General features: G+C 30.9%; 2 protein-coding genes and 1 non-coding gene across 3 annotated transcripts; 2 read left to right on the forward strand and 1 right to left on the reverse strand.

Annotated features, from left to right (window-relative positions):
- Positions 1-2,413: 2,413 nt before the first annotated feature.
- RO3G_10599 (uncharacterized protein) lies at positions 2,414-2,641 on the forward strand (the record flags this gene model as incomplete). The annotated part of the gene is made up of 1 exon (XM_067665184.1): positions 2,414-2,641. The coding sequence occupies one exon, from the start codon at positions 2,414-2,416 to the stop codon at positions 2,639-2,641; it is 228 nt and encodes a 75-aa protein (XP_067521285.1).
- Positions 2,642-5,063: 2,422 nt separating this feature from the next.
- On the forward strand, positions 5,064-7,659 carry RO3G_10600 (uncharacterized protein; the record flags this gene model as incomplete). The annotated part of the gene is made up of 10 exons (XM_067665185.1): positions 5,064-5,126; positions 5,182-5,220; positions 5,274-5,387; positions 5,443-5,568; positions 5,626-5,994; positions 6,063-6,159; positions 6,229-6,297; positions 6,386-6,496; positions 6,606-6,669; positions 6,855-7,659. 10 exons carry the CDS (start codon positions 5,064-5,066, stop codon positions 7,657-7,659), a joined length of 1,857 nt encoding a protein of 618 aa, XP_067521286.1.
- Positions 7,660-8,704: 1,045 nt separating this feature from the next.
- RO3G_19123 lies at positions 8,705-8,778 on the reverse strand. Its single transcript has one exon. It is a non-coding gene; the product is annotated as a tRNA-Ile (tRNA).
- Positions 8,779-16,392: the final 7,614 nt, after the last annotated feature.

A 16,392-nucleotide genomic window follows, 5' to 3' on the forward strand; every position in this document is an offset into this window, starting at 1 on the left:
GTAATAGTGTATAGCTTGATATTTAATTTTTCTAATTTAAAAGTATAGATAAAAACTTCCCAAAGCAACTAATTTAAAATGTAAATTTCAAGCTGTATATCTAGTAATTATCATTGGGCTATTATATTTGCGAGAAGTAAAGTGCTTAGTCTGTCACATTCAAAGGACAGCTTGAATACTGAGACATAACGGCCTATACGTGTTCATCATTTTTGTAGCAGTTGATTCTTCCGATTAACAGTTCTAAGTCATCCGACAAAGATGAGAGTCCTTATACCAATGCTCATAAGACAGCAAGCCTGCATACACCCTCTAGATCAACAAATTCGGTATTATTTTTAAAAGCTCACATGAGACCTACTTAAACTCGTAAAAGTCTGATTTACAACAAAATTAGCTTGATACATAAAACTTTCTCAAACAGGCTAGATTCTGTTGGCTCGAATACAAAACCGCCTGTTATTAGTGGGGCTTCATATCAGGGTGTACTTCAAGCACCTGGCAGTATTTTATTTGACGTTATGTATCATAAAGAATCCTACAGAGCTACTTATAAGTTGACTTTTCCTCAATTTCAAGATTATGTTAGATTAGTCATTCTTAAATCAGGTTCCAAATGTTACTTACAATCGAACAGGTCGATCACTTCCTCTTTTTGTGTCTTAATAGCTTCATTATTTCAAAAATAGTTTGACATCGATTTTTTGGTGTGTCAGTAGTGATTGTGTTGGGTATTTCTAATACTCTATATCAACCAATGTGCCCTAAACAAAAGCTTCGATTTATTCAGAATTATAGCATACTAGACTGTACTTTTCTTGGTAGCTGGAAGGTGCATCGGTTATTTGTTTTCGATAGCATACTTTTTTACTCGATACCTGTCTTTAATTGAATCAAACTGCCTATAGCTTTCATGTGTTCTAACACATTACGAGCTCTTATGTGATTGTGTGCTCGTGTACTTGGTTATGTGGCTCTATTTATTTATTAATAAAGTTTGACCTTAAAATCCCTGAAAAAACAATAATAATCACTTATGTAGTAAATCCTTGGTAAGAATAGATCTGCATGAACCTACCCTTACGGATACCATATTCCCACACGAACATATAACGAGTTTGTATCATAAACTTCTGACTAAAAATGAGTATGTCGCATGGTTTCACATATGTACCTAGACCTTTATTGCATCCATCCTTGTAAATAGCATACAAAAACGGATGTTTACTACTGTGATCTCATGTAATAAGCATAAAGTGTTACATGTTCACTTTCTCTTTCTGGTTCATATGCGCTTACTTTGGTAAGTTTTTTCTTTCTTGCTTGCCGTTCAACTGATCTTATTTTCAATGTTTATCGTAAATAAAATAGTCATTGCTGCTTTCTATCTGCTTTCAGAACATCATTAGTTCTTAACATTTTAAACTCAGTTTTTTTTTTTTTTTTTTTTTGTCCTTTATTTTCTCAAGACTGACGGTTTACACGCGGAAAATATATTCAAGTTTGACGGAAATTTGTTTGAAATCAGAAATAATAATATAGAATTTGAGGCTAATTGACCTAACAATATCAGCAAAAACTTATTTATCTCTCTTTAATCGGATAAAAGCATTAAACATCTATGTTTGTTTAATTTGGAGGCTTTGAAGTGAAATTTAGTTGCCGTCATAGAGTGCTTTTATAAAAGTAAGAGGCAATAGCTATAAACTACTTTTCTTGTTTATTGCTTGTTTTCTGCTTTCACACTTTTATTACTTGAATTTTTTTGTTTTCGTATTTCTTAGAAACTACATTTAATATTCAAACATAGAATATCACTTACCAGTTTCAAGGGCCTTGCCTTTGTACACAAGCTGTTGAATGAATCAGTATGAATGTTTTCTCAATAAGTAGATGCATGAGACTAGCACAGCCTAGAGTTCTCATTACATCATATAACTCAACCATACGTCTTATAAACGCCTATCATTTATAGATTTACATTGCTATATGAGAAACACAAGGCCAAAGCAAAACAAAAATAAGTAAATTGATTTACATTTTCAATAAGAATTGTTTATTCCACAAAACATACATTATATTTATTCGGACTTGTATCAAGAATAACTCCAAAAAAAAAAAGTGTACAGATCATATTAAATACTGAGATTAAATAAGGATTAACAATATGCAGGTTTAATGCTTGTGCTTACATTTGTATTTGTGTTTTAAGAGAAAGCATAAACTAAATAACAATAATAGCAATCTCACATCTCTTGTATTCTGTACCTTCTTTTGTATATCACGAAATCAAAAAAAAAAAAAAAAAAAAAAAAAAAATCAATGCTTTCAATTTTAATATAAAAAGGTGTGCCCTTTTTCATCCAAAAGGGGAAAACAGAAAAACATCAGTTTATCATCAAATAAAACAAAAATGAAGTTCACTCTTGCTATCCTGGGTTCCTTGTTCGCCTTTGCTATGACCTGTGAAGCCTTTTGTGCAGGTGGATGCAAGACAGGATGTGTCTACAATGGTCCCTTTTCTAGCACAGCCACTAGAGACAGACAATGTGAAAGTGCTTGTGGCTCTGGTAAAAGATTCACTGGAGAAAGATATGAAGACTATTGTTGGGGACCTACAAGTGATTTGTGCTGTAAATAAGTGGAAGAGGATATGGCTATAGGATTGCTTTGCTTTGCTTTCTTTGCTTGCGTTTTCCCTTATTCCCCATCTCTTCTCTTTTTATATATTTTTCTTCTCTGTACTCTCAAATAACTAATGGAAATAAAGTTTATTTTGGAGCCTACTATTACTTTTATTTTCTTGCAATAAACTTGAATTTGTATGCTGATTATGTTTTATATAAAGGGATACAAGGTATGGTCCTATAGCTTGTATCAAAGGGTGAATATATTCTGTTATCCCTAATGTAGTTGCTACTAAATTTATTACAACGTCTAATGTGGCGATAAGTTCCAGGTCTTGGTTTCGCATTGAGGATCATTAGTTTCAACTAATATCTAGATTACAAACTTTATTTTGATATTTTGCTCAAGAAAACATAAAAAAGAGTTTTACCCTTCTTAATACCTACTCTTTTTCTTACCCTGTGTATTGTTATAGAAGATACTTTTAATAATCAATTATTTTTCTTTCAGTATTCAAACAGCTACACGCTACAGCTCATAAGTTCTGTAAATTAATTATGCTTACAGGTTTTTAGTTTAAAATATATCTAATGTTAAATCATATATTTCTTTATTGTTTGTTAACATCAGAGATTGTCGTCAATATTTTTTATAACTTATTGACTAAAAGAACAAAGTCCGAACAGACAGAGAAAATTCCAATCTAATTGTTGTAATAGCAACAGTTGCTTAAGCTAAATGCCTCTATCGATACAATATCTTCTAATATTGAATCTCTCAAAAATTCTACTTTGAAAAAGTTTTTGAGTATATATTTACGATTTTATCGCATAATATACTATCATGGCAATTATTTTTTTTTGTTGTTATTTCTTATATCGTTATGATACAATTATCTGAGTGTGCTATTATATAACTATTTACTGTTATCTTAAGTTATCTCACTCTTAAACTGTCGTTAAGGCACCAAAAAACATGACCCTTCGCCAATATAGTAAGTTTAAGAAAAGATTGAGAAAAGAAGGAAGGTCATCAAATTATTAAGATAGAAATATCAAAATCCCGTTTAATGATTTTCTGAAACTAAGCTACATGTTGAAAGCTGTATTTGATACATTGGAAAGTGCCAATTGAAACAATAATAATCTATGGGGTTTTTTTAGAAGTATATTTATTAATATTAAGTATCATCGTTCATTATTAGCCTTATGGAATCTTTGGTCCTACAAGGAAAATCTAGTAGCTTGGCTTAAAGCTACTTATTGCGAAATATTGAATAATCCGACAAAAAAGTCCGCTTTTTGAGCATTGTAATGATACAAGTATCGATACAAGGACCAAAATCAAAACAATTCGTAATTGGCTGTACTTTCCATGAAGATAAAATAGAAAAGTATTTGATCAGCCAATGTTCAATACCGTAAGCTTAAAATAGAACAGCACTACTGTTAAAGAAACATAATTGATCCAATACGAGTGAAAAAAGGAGAATGATACAAAACATTAGTGTCTGCTTCATCCATCGCTATTTGCATATACAAGAAACATATAATCATACCTAAGTCAATACAATAAAAGCGTTATAACTCTATTAACCCTCTAAATACATGATCATTTGTTTTTAATTACTTTCATATAACATTGTTTGCACAATAATATCTTGTATCAAACTAGACTTATCAATTTTAATAACAATAACAATAATAATAAAAGCTCCTGATAAGAAAGGTATTTGTGTTCTTTAATGGGTTATTAACTCGTTATTTAGATAAAAAAATATAAAAAAAGCACGGATACTTCTCTTTTACTAAAACATATGTAATCTTTTTTTATACTTTATCATGTGTATCTATGTTTTCTTAATTAAGCTATAGTATAATTTAGCGTATTTTTACTGTTTTCCTTGGTTTTTCTCAGAGATACGAACGTTGATTCTTTTTTCCTTTTATCCTATATCAAACGATTGACAGAATCACAAAAGCAGCGTGATGACTATTTTTCTTTGTTACACTGATTAGTTTTCTTGTTTCATGACCTAAAAGAGCTAAAGGTGGGGAGGACAATAGCTGAATAGTGCAGTCTTTTTGTTATTTGTTTTTGTTTATTTCTCTTTTTTTTTTTGGTTACTCTGAGATCTACGCGATCTCTTTTGTTCGTTGAATTATATATGTTTATTATTTTTCTTCAGAATGTGCATACTCATTTATAGCTTTATCAAATTCATTTTTACTATCAATTACGTATTTATGCTAAGGATAAAGACAGAAAGTAGTGATTCGTGTAACCAAATTGACGAAACATGGATTTTGATCTTTAAATCCTATATATGGTCTTATTTACTTGAATTAGTCCGGTACCGGAAAAAAGGCGAAAATCGTAAATCTATAAATATTTTCTGCTTAATTGCTCTCTTCTTTCATTCATTCGTTAATACTATGTCTCAAGTAAAAGGTATTGGAGGTTTTGGAAGTACTGCTCTTTTAGTATCATCTATGACAGTAAGTATTCACATATATACACCAATAATAAACAGATCTAATCATATGCATTTAGGGCCCTGGATTATCTACCATCCCGGCTCTTTTCCAACAGGTAAAAAAAAAATATTCAACTTTCTCATTTTGTATTCATCATTTATATTGCAGTCTGGCTGGCTTCCTCCAGTATTTATTTTCCTCGTCATCGCTGTTCTTTCCGGTTGTTCTGCTTTGTTTGTATGCGAGGCCTTATCAAACATTAAAGGAAATGAAAAATTTCAGGTAAATTAATTTGACATATCGGTTAATTGGGATCTTTACACTCACTTTAAAAAAGTCCAAAGTTGAATTAACGACCATAGCGCAAGTTTATCTTGGTAGAAAATATCATTATGTTTTCCAAGTCTTGTTGTATTTGGCTCTTCAAGCTGTTAATGTCACAAGTATTATTATTGCTGCTCAGGTAAGTCTATATATATCTTTTTTTTTTTAGATAAACTCAAATTTCTTTTATCTATAGACATTTGATAGTATGTTTATCACTATATTCCACGGTACTTGTGGTCTTGGTGTATCACCTGGTGGTTGGTTTTGCGTTACTGATTCCGAGGGCATCACTGGTAACTCTCCATTTTCTTCTGATGACTATTTTATCTTCACTTTTGGGTACCTTTTGACTGCAGTCATGGTAATTCCTTTAGGATTCTTCAGTTTAGTGGAAAACATTGCCGTACAAATGATATCCTTTATCGTCTTGATTGCTGTATTGATTCAGTGGTGTGTTGCCTTTTGTCAAGAAGGATTGAAGCCTGAATTGTTACCTGCTATTGGAAATAACTCGACTACGGTCTTGGGGATTGTCATATTCAATTATAGCTTCATTACTACTGTAAGTCATCCTCTTTCTTCTTATTGAGAATTTGAACAACAAAAAATAATTTGCTTATATGTATATAGATCCCCTCTTGGGTAAACGACTTAAAGCCTACCGCTAACATTCATAAATGTATGTGGGTCTCTGTCATTATATCAACTATATTTTACATTGTTCTTGGTAAATTATTGTTCCTTTTTTATTTTAAAAAATAAGTATGTTTTAATTTTTTATTTTTCATATTCGCAGGTATCCTTGGAGCAATGGCATACCAAATGGATGCATCTAGTGATATTTTATCGATTTTAAGTGCAAATGGTAAGTTTTTTTTTTTTTTTTTTTTTTCCTCCGTTTATTTATTTTTTTTTGTGCTTATCGTATACTATTTACTAAAATCGTCTAATAGGATCAACAGCATCTATAGTAACAGCTTACTTGTTCCCTGTTTGTGCTCTTATCACATCAATACCTGTGTTTACCATTGTTATCAGAGCAAATCTCCGTCGAGGTCAAATTTGTAATAATGCGTGGGCAATCTTTTGGTCAAATTTTCTACCTTGGTTTGTTTGCATGTAAGGCGATACACAAAGACTCAGACGTTACATCTTATTTATTTATTTATTTAGACCTCTACAAACAAAAGATTATATTGATACCATACAAAATTGGAGTAGTTTATTCTTTCAATCGGTACATTTCTTGCATTTTTATAAATTTACACCAATACTCAAATTTCATATGTGTACACTTTGAGATCTATCTTACCTCTGGTTCTATACTTACTTTCTTTATGGTATCAAGCCTCTGCGGAACGTATAATCATCTGATGCTGGATCCCTCGACATGAAAAAGTCGCCTATTCCCCATGTTATTAGTCCTTCTTTGGCTCTTAAAAGTCCTGACGATAATGACGTTCGCATGTATAACCCAGATGATAATTATTCTATCTCAATTAGAAGATCCAGTATAAAAGCTTCAAAAACCAATCAAATGGAAGGCGGCTCTATAACGGTTTACCCTTCCAACATGGAAACTAAAGCTACAGTGGTTCCTACAATTGTTTACAGTGATGCAGCTTCTGCAGAAGATCACAGGTTTGATACGCACGCACCAACGGGCGATCCACCCATGTATACACCCAGTGGCCTCAAATTACCAGATCAGCCACATCGACCCTCATCCACACCTTCTTCGTACACAGCCCACAGTCCAAATCTATCTCCCAATGGATTAGGAATCTCTCACCCAACGCACAGCAAAGATAATAATGGCTTATCACCCGATCTGCCCGGTCTTTCACCAAGGTCATCTGCTGAGAAAAACGACAACGCTCCACTTTCTCCAAAACATCATATATCTCCCAATCATAATCTAATAGTTCCGCTGTCCCCTGAAATAAGTCAAGCACCTCGATCACCATCAATTGGATCACAGCAGAGCCCTTCTATGATTGGCAGTATCTTTTCATTCAAGTCCTCGGCAATCGCTCCAGAAGTACCAGTTGGAAATGAAGACAAAAAGGAAAACACAGAAGATCGTTTTATTGCTTTTAAGCAAAGAAAAGGATTCAATCCATTTTATTTGGCATTGATTTCTTGTGCTGCCTTGACTACAGCAATTGTGTTTATGATTATCTACGATTTAGTCCTTTTGGGTATGGGTAATGACATATTCGGCTAAAACTTATACAAGGCCATATAAATATATGATCAAAATATCCAGTTCTCTACTTGTATTCATTAATTATTGCATAAAATAAAACATTTAGAAAAGCTTTTTTTTTTAACAAACTGAATAAATCCAACGGCTTGAGCAGATAAAGGATAAAATTAAACAAGTGGTCAAGTAAATAAAAGGATTTTTATAAAAAGACTTACTTGATGTGTTTAAAGTTCTTTAGAGACGTTTTTTTTTTATTTTACTTTATTTTTTTGGTACATAACTGATAGATTGTAATACCCTTTAGACTTAATGTATTTTGTTTTTTTAATACACCCTTCAAGTTTATACCTTGTATTGAAGTTATATACACCTTTTGAGGGGGAGAGGAGTCAGGATTTGAATCATTGCGGCTTTTTTGGCTCTTAGTGGATTGATATTTTTAATTGATACAGAGGTTTAATATAGATTCAAAGGTGGTTTTCCTTTATAAGTGATCACTAGATCTTGTTAAATAGATCAGACTTGTTTTTAAAAGCTACTTGAGGTTTATTTGAATAAAAGATATTCCAAAAGTAAAGTGAAGACAAGTAAGCTTGTCATGAGTCCAAAAAAAAAAAAAAAAGAGAGAGAGAGAGATAAAAGGTAGACACTTTTACAAGAAAAGAACTTAAAGCTATTGAAAAAAAAGTGAAGTTGGTTACTTGGGTAGAGTTAGTTGCTTGGGTAGCTTTAATAAAAAGTTTCGGAGTTGCCACTTTCATTCTTAATCTTACAATATTTATTTGATAAATTTTTTTCTTTTTTCTTTTTTTCACATTTTTGACCTTTCTCATTTTTGACAGTGCTCGTTCATCGACTTAGACAAAAGTTGCCGTGTCTCTATTTCTTCTTCTTTGTTGCAAAGACAATAACAACAACACCATAACAACAGAAGTTATTGAATAAATAAAAAAAAAAAAAACGAAAAGAAAAAAATAACCACGGTCGGAAAATAATTTATCCTTAGCGCGAAAGGGAAAATGATGTTCCGATGCCGAGAAGACATTGGAAATCAGACAAGATATGGTCACTACGAGGGTCGAACTCGCGACCTTGGCGTTATTAGCACCACGCTCTAACCAACTGAGCTAAGCGACCTTTTTGCGTGAAATCTGTGACTTTTTTTCGCCCACATTCGTATTGGTCACGTGATTGCTAAAGACACTCCATTATACACCCTATTTGGGTTTTTGCTTATGCTGATTGGCTACTTTTTGTGCGTCGTATTATTTATTTCAACATGATCTGCCTTTGCTTATATGATCTCTTACTTTATCTTAGAGAAACTTATCTATTGTGTACATTAAAAAGTACTTTTTTTTTTTTTCTTATATAAATAGACACACCAGATTTGAAATGGAATATATAAGCCAAACAAAACAGTATTTGTATCTATCGTCCCATTTTATATAAGCATTCTTCTTCTTCTATAACTGGCTCTTACATTAATAGCGAATGCAAATAATTGCTTTTAGTTACACTGTTTATTTATTCATATATTCTTTTTCACTTTCTTTTTCTTATTCACATATTCTTTTTTTTTCTTTTTTTTTTTCTTTTTTCTTTTTTCTTTTTTCTTTTTTTTTTTTCTTTTTTCTTTTTTTTTTTTTTTTTTTTTTTTTCTTTTGATTGATTTTAATAAAGCGTGTTTTCATCATGTAAATAACATCTAGCCTTTCTGTCATCGAGCTGATTTAGCCTTTAGTTTCGTACCTTAGTTCTTTAAGATATAGAGACGTTTTTCTTCTACACATTAAGCTATTTCCTGCAACAAAACTCGCACTAATTAATTTTGATAATATATCCTAAAAATTACATCTTTACAGCTATTATTATTATATTGTCATATTTTGACATGTCAATAAGACACAACCTTATTGTTCTGGACTAAATATTTATAAATGAACTTGAGCAAAGATAGATTCTGATAAGCACAGCTGCCCTGAGCATCCAAGTTTCAGTTTCATCTTGATATTTTATTCTTAACATCAGTATATAAAGTTTTTGTTATATATATCAAATTATATCGACCATAACTATCTTTTGTTATCTGACCTCAGGTCTTGCTCACACCAATATAAATAGTCCTGAAATTTTTTTTTTTTAATAAAAGCATTCGACTTTAGAGCGGTTATTCGATTTCGTTAATTCTTATTTTTTGTATTTAAATCATTTCATATACCTAAAATAGTTGTAGATCGTAATGAAGGACACAAACCAAGTATATCTTTCTATTTACATCACATTGTGCAAAACTGTAAACAGTTGATAATCGCAAAAATTGTTTCCTTAAAATGCCATTTATGGGAATTTAACTATGGTCTGTTTTACATAAAGCTCGAAAAGCAGATACTTGATGGCAACTTCATTATTGAGTGAGATTTACGTTTTTTTTTTTTTTTTTTTTTTTTTTTTTTTTTTTTTTTTTAGAAAAACATTATAAAGCTGCTAGCAAGTCTAAGAGCATATCTGAAGCCTTAACAGCTATTATTAAATAAAGCACATAGATATTAATAATACAAATACTGTTGTAGAACAGCGTCTGATCAAAGATAATAATCTAAATCTTTATTGAATAAAATATACTATTTTTCTTTATAAATAAAACCATCCCTATTAGATTTATTCTATAAAGTAAATATGAGCAATAAACAAGGCATGATCTTTACTATTCATCATTTCTATCAATGAATAATAATGAACCAGGTACCTAGTCAAATTTGATCTGACTGGAGGCATTTCATATAAATATATCTTTCCTCTCAATGAAGACGGAACAAATCTCCCAAATCAGTTAAAGAATAAGATCTATAAAAACAACGAATTAAAAATTTTCATAATCGATTCAGTGATCATTCTTCAATCAAACATGTCAATTATTGGATCTATGCTCATAAATACTCATTTACCCGCCAACTGATGGAAGAATATAAACAGTAGACTTTGTAATGATTTCTTTTTAACAATTGAGGTTGTCTTAAATAAAGTTCAGTCTCAAAAAAGTATTCTTTTGGTTTTATTATTACTTTGATAATTACTTTACCAGAACGTAACAATAGTAATATTAAATAAAAATATAACTTTTTAAGTCTCGTTGAATTTTATAGCCTTTTTTATTTGCGAGATAACACACATCGTGATTTTTATTTTAAGTCAATTCATTAATATAAACGCGCTATAAGTCATTATAGACCTTCCTTTTGGCCAAATCTATTGTTAGTGTGTGTTATTCAATATGAGCAAAAGTAAATACAAAAAGGGGATGCTGAATTGCATGTGTAGCAGCGAAAAGAAAAAAAAAAAAAGTTCTCAACAATGAGTATTGATACAATGGAACAATAAAAAAAAGCGATAATTATGCTGAAATGTAGTCGCATTGGAATAATCGTCCAACTCAGGTTACCTTTAATTAGTCTAGTCTAGCTGTTGGTACTATTGGGGAAGGGATACGACGGTAGGTTGCTGTTGATATTCTGTATGACGCTTAAGCCCCATGCTAACAGATAAGACCTAGATCAAAGAGTTAGTTTGCACTCCATATACACACTCGTATTTTTCATGCCTCGTCCAAGAGTTTTCTCAGATGCAAATTGTCTTCTTCTATTTGCTTTAGCTTTTCTTCATTTGTTGTATACAAGCGCCTCGTTTCTTCTAGTAATTCTGTCAATGTTTGATTTTTATGTTCTAGGCTTTCTAATGCATCATCAACATAGTTTCTACGGTTTTTCGCTGATGAATGTGATCTTCAAAGAGTTAGCTTAAGCCATCATAACATTTTTTAAACTATACCGCCAACTTTCAGCAATAATAATAGATGCAGCAACTGAGAAAACAAAAGCTTCGCTTAAGAAGTTAGCGCCACTTTCTATAGCTCTAACCAAAAAAATCAATCATTATTATTAAACAGTGCTAAAAGAGCCCTTGGTGATTTTTAATTAGCTGACCTGGCATCATTCAATGGTCTAATCTTTTCAGTTTTATATCCCAAAAACTTCATTTTCAAGGTCATTTCCAGCTTGTGCGAGCTCTAAATAATAATTACATTATTATACAATTTTGCTTGAGAGTTGGTATTATTAGTTACTTGAGCGACGTTAATGCAAAATTCTTTGAATCTTGGATGATTCTTGGCTTGTGTTTTAATTGAATTTGCTACTGGTTTTGCCAAAGTCCTTTGTATTATCAATTAACTCAAGCCAAGTTAAAGCTAATGTGTACGATAGTAATTTACCTTATCAACAAAGATCCTATTTTTATTGTACTCATTATAAATAGTATAAATATCCAGAAACCAAGAAAAAAAAAAAAAAAAAAAAAAAAAAAAAAAAAAAAGGGAAGGAGCTTGAAAACTCATCCAGGGTCAAATAGCCGCTTTACTATCTACCTAAAATGGAAGTAACACAAATAGCTGTCTAAGTGAGAGGATGCATAAATTCAAAGACACACATTAAAAAAATACCAAACTTCATTATAATTACTTTATTAACTAAGGCTCTTTGGAACATTTGTGATTGCCCAGTATATTGCAATAGTTATCACAATTGTGGACTTTACACAACGCCAACCCGTATATATTAAAGATGTGAATATTTTTTTTAAATTAATAGTCCTTCTTTCTTTCTGTTCAACTTCCTTCCTTATTGTTCCGGCATTGCTAACAGATTGTGTTTCTCTACTCAAGGTAGATGAACTCTCTAAAAAGCTACTTTTCCCGTTTTCCAATAGCTCCTTATATTTGTATTTTTTTTCCAACTCGACAAACATCATTATCACTTCGTTGATACTATTCACATCTAATGTGCTTGTTTTTACTATGATTGAATCTATGACTGAGCTATAGTCGGACATTCCACTGTTCATTTTATCCGATATATGTGTGCAGCTTCTCTGTTCTCTTCCTATATTATCTTCATACTTTATGTTCTTTATTTCCTTTATAGATAGTTGGCCAACAGTATTATTATTTGTAAAATCTTGATAACTGCTATCTGATGCATCGTCTGCATCAAAATGATTGAATGTATCCCAGTTTTCTAGTCTGTTCACAAATGTCTGGTGATCCTCCAAAAAACTTTTTAGGTCTTGAATACATTGTTGCTGAGCTTTCAGATCTTCCTTTAATAGCTCATGCTTAGCGACAGCTGATTGTGAATTGCTGTGTTGTTTACGTAAGTAAGACAGGCTTTTCGCTGTCATTAAAGCCTTTTCTTCTACTTCTAAGCTTTGGTGAAGTAGCTCTTTTAGGATAATCTCTTTTTGATTCTCTAAGAGTATATTACTGTTAATACCACTATACCAGTGTCACTGCGATATTACCTCTGTCTTCCCAAGCTCTGTAAAAACTGTTGTTATACCCAAGCCTCTGAGTTTTTACTCCAGTGTCATTTAAATCTTCTTGCAAAAACATGCATTCATCTTGCAGCTTGTATTCTTCTTTACTAATAAAAAATTGCATATGGTCTTCATCAATGTGCCCTTCTAATTTTTTTGGTAACCTTGGATTATCTGTCATATTTTTAACTGCCTTTTTGTCTTTACTTTTACAGATAAATTTTTGGTATTCTTCGTTAAACTGAAGTGTAGGATTTGTTAGGCTTGAGTATTCCGTTAATTTCTGCCGTTTTTCTTTTGGTACATGTGCTGCATAAACAAGCAAAGAAATGTTATTAAACTTTAAGTTCATGAAGCTGTTTATTACTAATAAACTACCTTTTCTCTTGTTACTCACCACTAATGACGGCTCTTCCCAAGTAAACGATCTCACGGATGACAAAACAGATGAAAATAGAACGTAAGCAGAAAACATTAGTTTATGGATTTTAGCTAAAAGCAAAGTAAACTATTAAAGAATAAGTAACTTTATATTAAAATCCTATGTATTCTAATCTTAATTTTAGTCATTTGTTCATGAAAATACACGCAGTTGTAGAGGCTTTCGTTAATATCTCTCATAATTTGTTCGAAGAAGATGTTTCAGAATAGATCACGCTTGCTTTTCTTTTCTTTTTTCTTTTTTACTCGCTCAGAGTATGATACAAACATATACTTAATTAGGTGTAAATAAATATTTCTTAAATTTTTCTTAGCAATTGCTGTTGCAGTATCAAAATCTTTCTTTTCAGCTTTATGAAGCTAGCAGTATAGACTATTGATGCATATACAATGATATTTTATTCTTATTTTTTTTAAATGAATTCAATCACATCCTTTTTATAAATTCTTCAAGAACCAAATGTAAGCTACCATGTGACCAAAGCAGTAGCACACTTTTCCTGCTTAAATGTGAAACAGTTGTACAAATTCCTGGCTTTCGTTTGTAAGAAACTAAATAAGATCATATCGCGCACATTGCATACTGTAGTGCATATATGGTATCATAGTTGATCAATGTAAATCAGTCTAGCTTCTCAAACAATTGGCTGCTTACATTATATAGTTAGCGATAAAAAAAAGAGAAAAGCTTACATATTATGAACAATGCCTTTTTCTTTTTTTTTATGAGCATGTGTCTTGCAGGATCTCAGCAAATGATCTCATATGGCTAGGATGTGTTTTCATATTCCAAATTTGTGTATATTTAGCACGTCACTATAGTTGAATGGGAAATTTGAAAGGGCTTTGACTTTAAGCAACATAGACATCTTTTCTTTGTAAAAGCTAGATTCTCTATACATATGTTATCTGCTTAATAGAATACAATTGATATTTTCATGAATGGATTTGTTGGATTAGTGAGTCTAGCACAATAAACCTTGAAAGTTCAACGGTTAGTGTCATAAATCTTGCCCGGATTTATACAATCACACGAAATCATGAAGTTATGCAAATCCATAGAGCTCTGTAAGTTCATATAGAATAAAGCTTTTATCAGACAACATTAATTAAAAAAATCAAAGATATAAATAATCCCATACTCCTTAATTCATTTGACTTATTTACTTTCTTATTCACTTTGCGCTTTAATTATTTTCAAACAAATACCATTCAAAACAAATATCTTTTATTTTATTTTTCTTTAATATCAAGAACAAGAAGTCCCTTGAAATGAATATATTTCATTATAATCCCTTTTTTTTTTTATTTTATCTTTTTAATTCACTTTATTCAAAACTTGATAAAATCTGGTGATCACTTAGCACAATTAACACATACTCAAATTATAACTTTCTTTTTGAAAAAAATTTAACCCCAAATCTTTGATCTCATATCAAGAGCCTTCTAAATAAAATATATTTAACACTATAGAAACATTACGAGCTTTTATTTTGACGATAGTAAAAGTAGGGGTGCTCATATTTTAATATAGAGAAGTCTGCTCTACTATTACTATTGTTACGTTCTGGTAAAGTAATTATCAAAGTAATAATAAAACCAAAAGAATACTTTTTTGAGACTGAACTTTATTTAAGACAACCTCAATTGTTAAAAAGAAATCATTACAAAGTCTACTGTTTATATTCTTCCATCAGTTGGCGGGTAAATGAGTATTTATGAGCATAGATCCAATAATTGACATGTTTGATTGAAGAATGATCACTGAATCGATTATGAAAATTTTTAATTCGTTGTTTTTATAGATCTTATTCTTTAACTGATTTGGGAGATTTGTTCCGTCTTCATTGAGAGGAAAGATATATTTATATGAAATGCCTCCAGTCAGATCAAATTTGACTAGGTACCTGGTTCATTATTATTCATTGATAGAAATGATGAATAGTAAAGATCATGACTTGTTTATTGCTCATATTTACTTTATAGAATAAATCTAATAGTGATGGTTTTATTTATAAAGAAAAATAGTATATTTTATTCAATAAAGATTTAGATTATTATCTTTGATCAGACGCTGTTCTACAACAGTATTTGTATTATTAATATCTATGTGCTTTATTTAATAATAGCTGTTAAGGCTTCAGATATGCTCTTAGACTTGCTAGCAGCTCTATAATGTTTTACTTAAAAAAAAAAAAAAAAAAAAAAAAAAAAAAAAAAAAAAACGTAAATCTCACTCAATAATGAAGTTGCCATCAAGTATCTGCTTTTCGAGCTTTATGTAAAACAGACCATAGTTAAATTCCCATAAATGGCATTTTAAGGAAACAATTTTTGCGATTATCAACTGTTTACAGTTTTGCACAATGTGATGTAAATAGAAAGATATACTTGGTTTGTGTCCTTCATTACGATCTACAACTATTTTAGGTATATGAAATGATTTAAATACAAAAAATAAGAATTAACGAAATCGAATAACCGCTCTAAAGTCGAATGCTTTTATTAAAAAAAAAAAATTTCAGGACTATTTATATTGGTGTGAGCAAGACCTGAGGTCAGATAACAAAAGATAGTTATGGTCGATATAATTTGATATATATAACAAAAACTTTATATACTGATGTTAAGAATAAAATATCAAGATGAAACTGAAACTTGGATGCTCAGGGCAGCTGTGCTTATCAGAATCTATCTTTGCTCAAGTTCATTTATAAATATTTAGTCCAGAACAATAAGGTTGTGTCTTATTGACATGTCAAAATATGACAATATAATAATAATAGCTGTAAAGATGTAATTTTTAGGATATATTATCAAAATTAATTAGTGCGAGTTTTGTTGCAGGAAATAGCTTAATGTGTAGAAGAAAAACGTCTCTATATCTTAAAGAACTAAGGTACGAAACTAAAGGCTAAATCAGCTCGATGACAGAAAGGC

The sequence above is a fragment of the Rhizopus delemar genome, genomic scaffold (assembly GCF_000149305.1).
Source record: "Rhizopus delemar RA 99-880 supercont3.8 genomic scaffold, whole genome shotgun sequence".
In the NCBI taxonomy this organism is placed as follows: domain Eukaryota; kingdom Fungi; phylum Mucoromycota; class Mucoromycetes; order Mucorales; family Rhizopodaceae; genus Rhizopus; species Rhizopus delemar.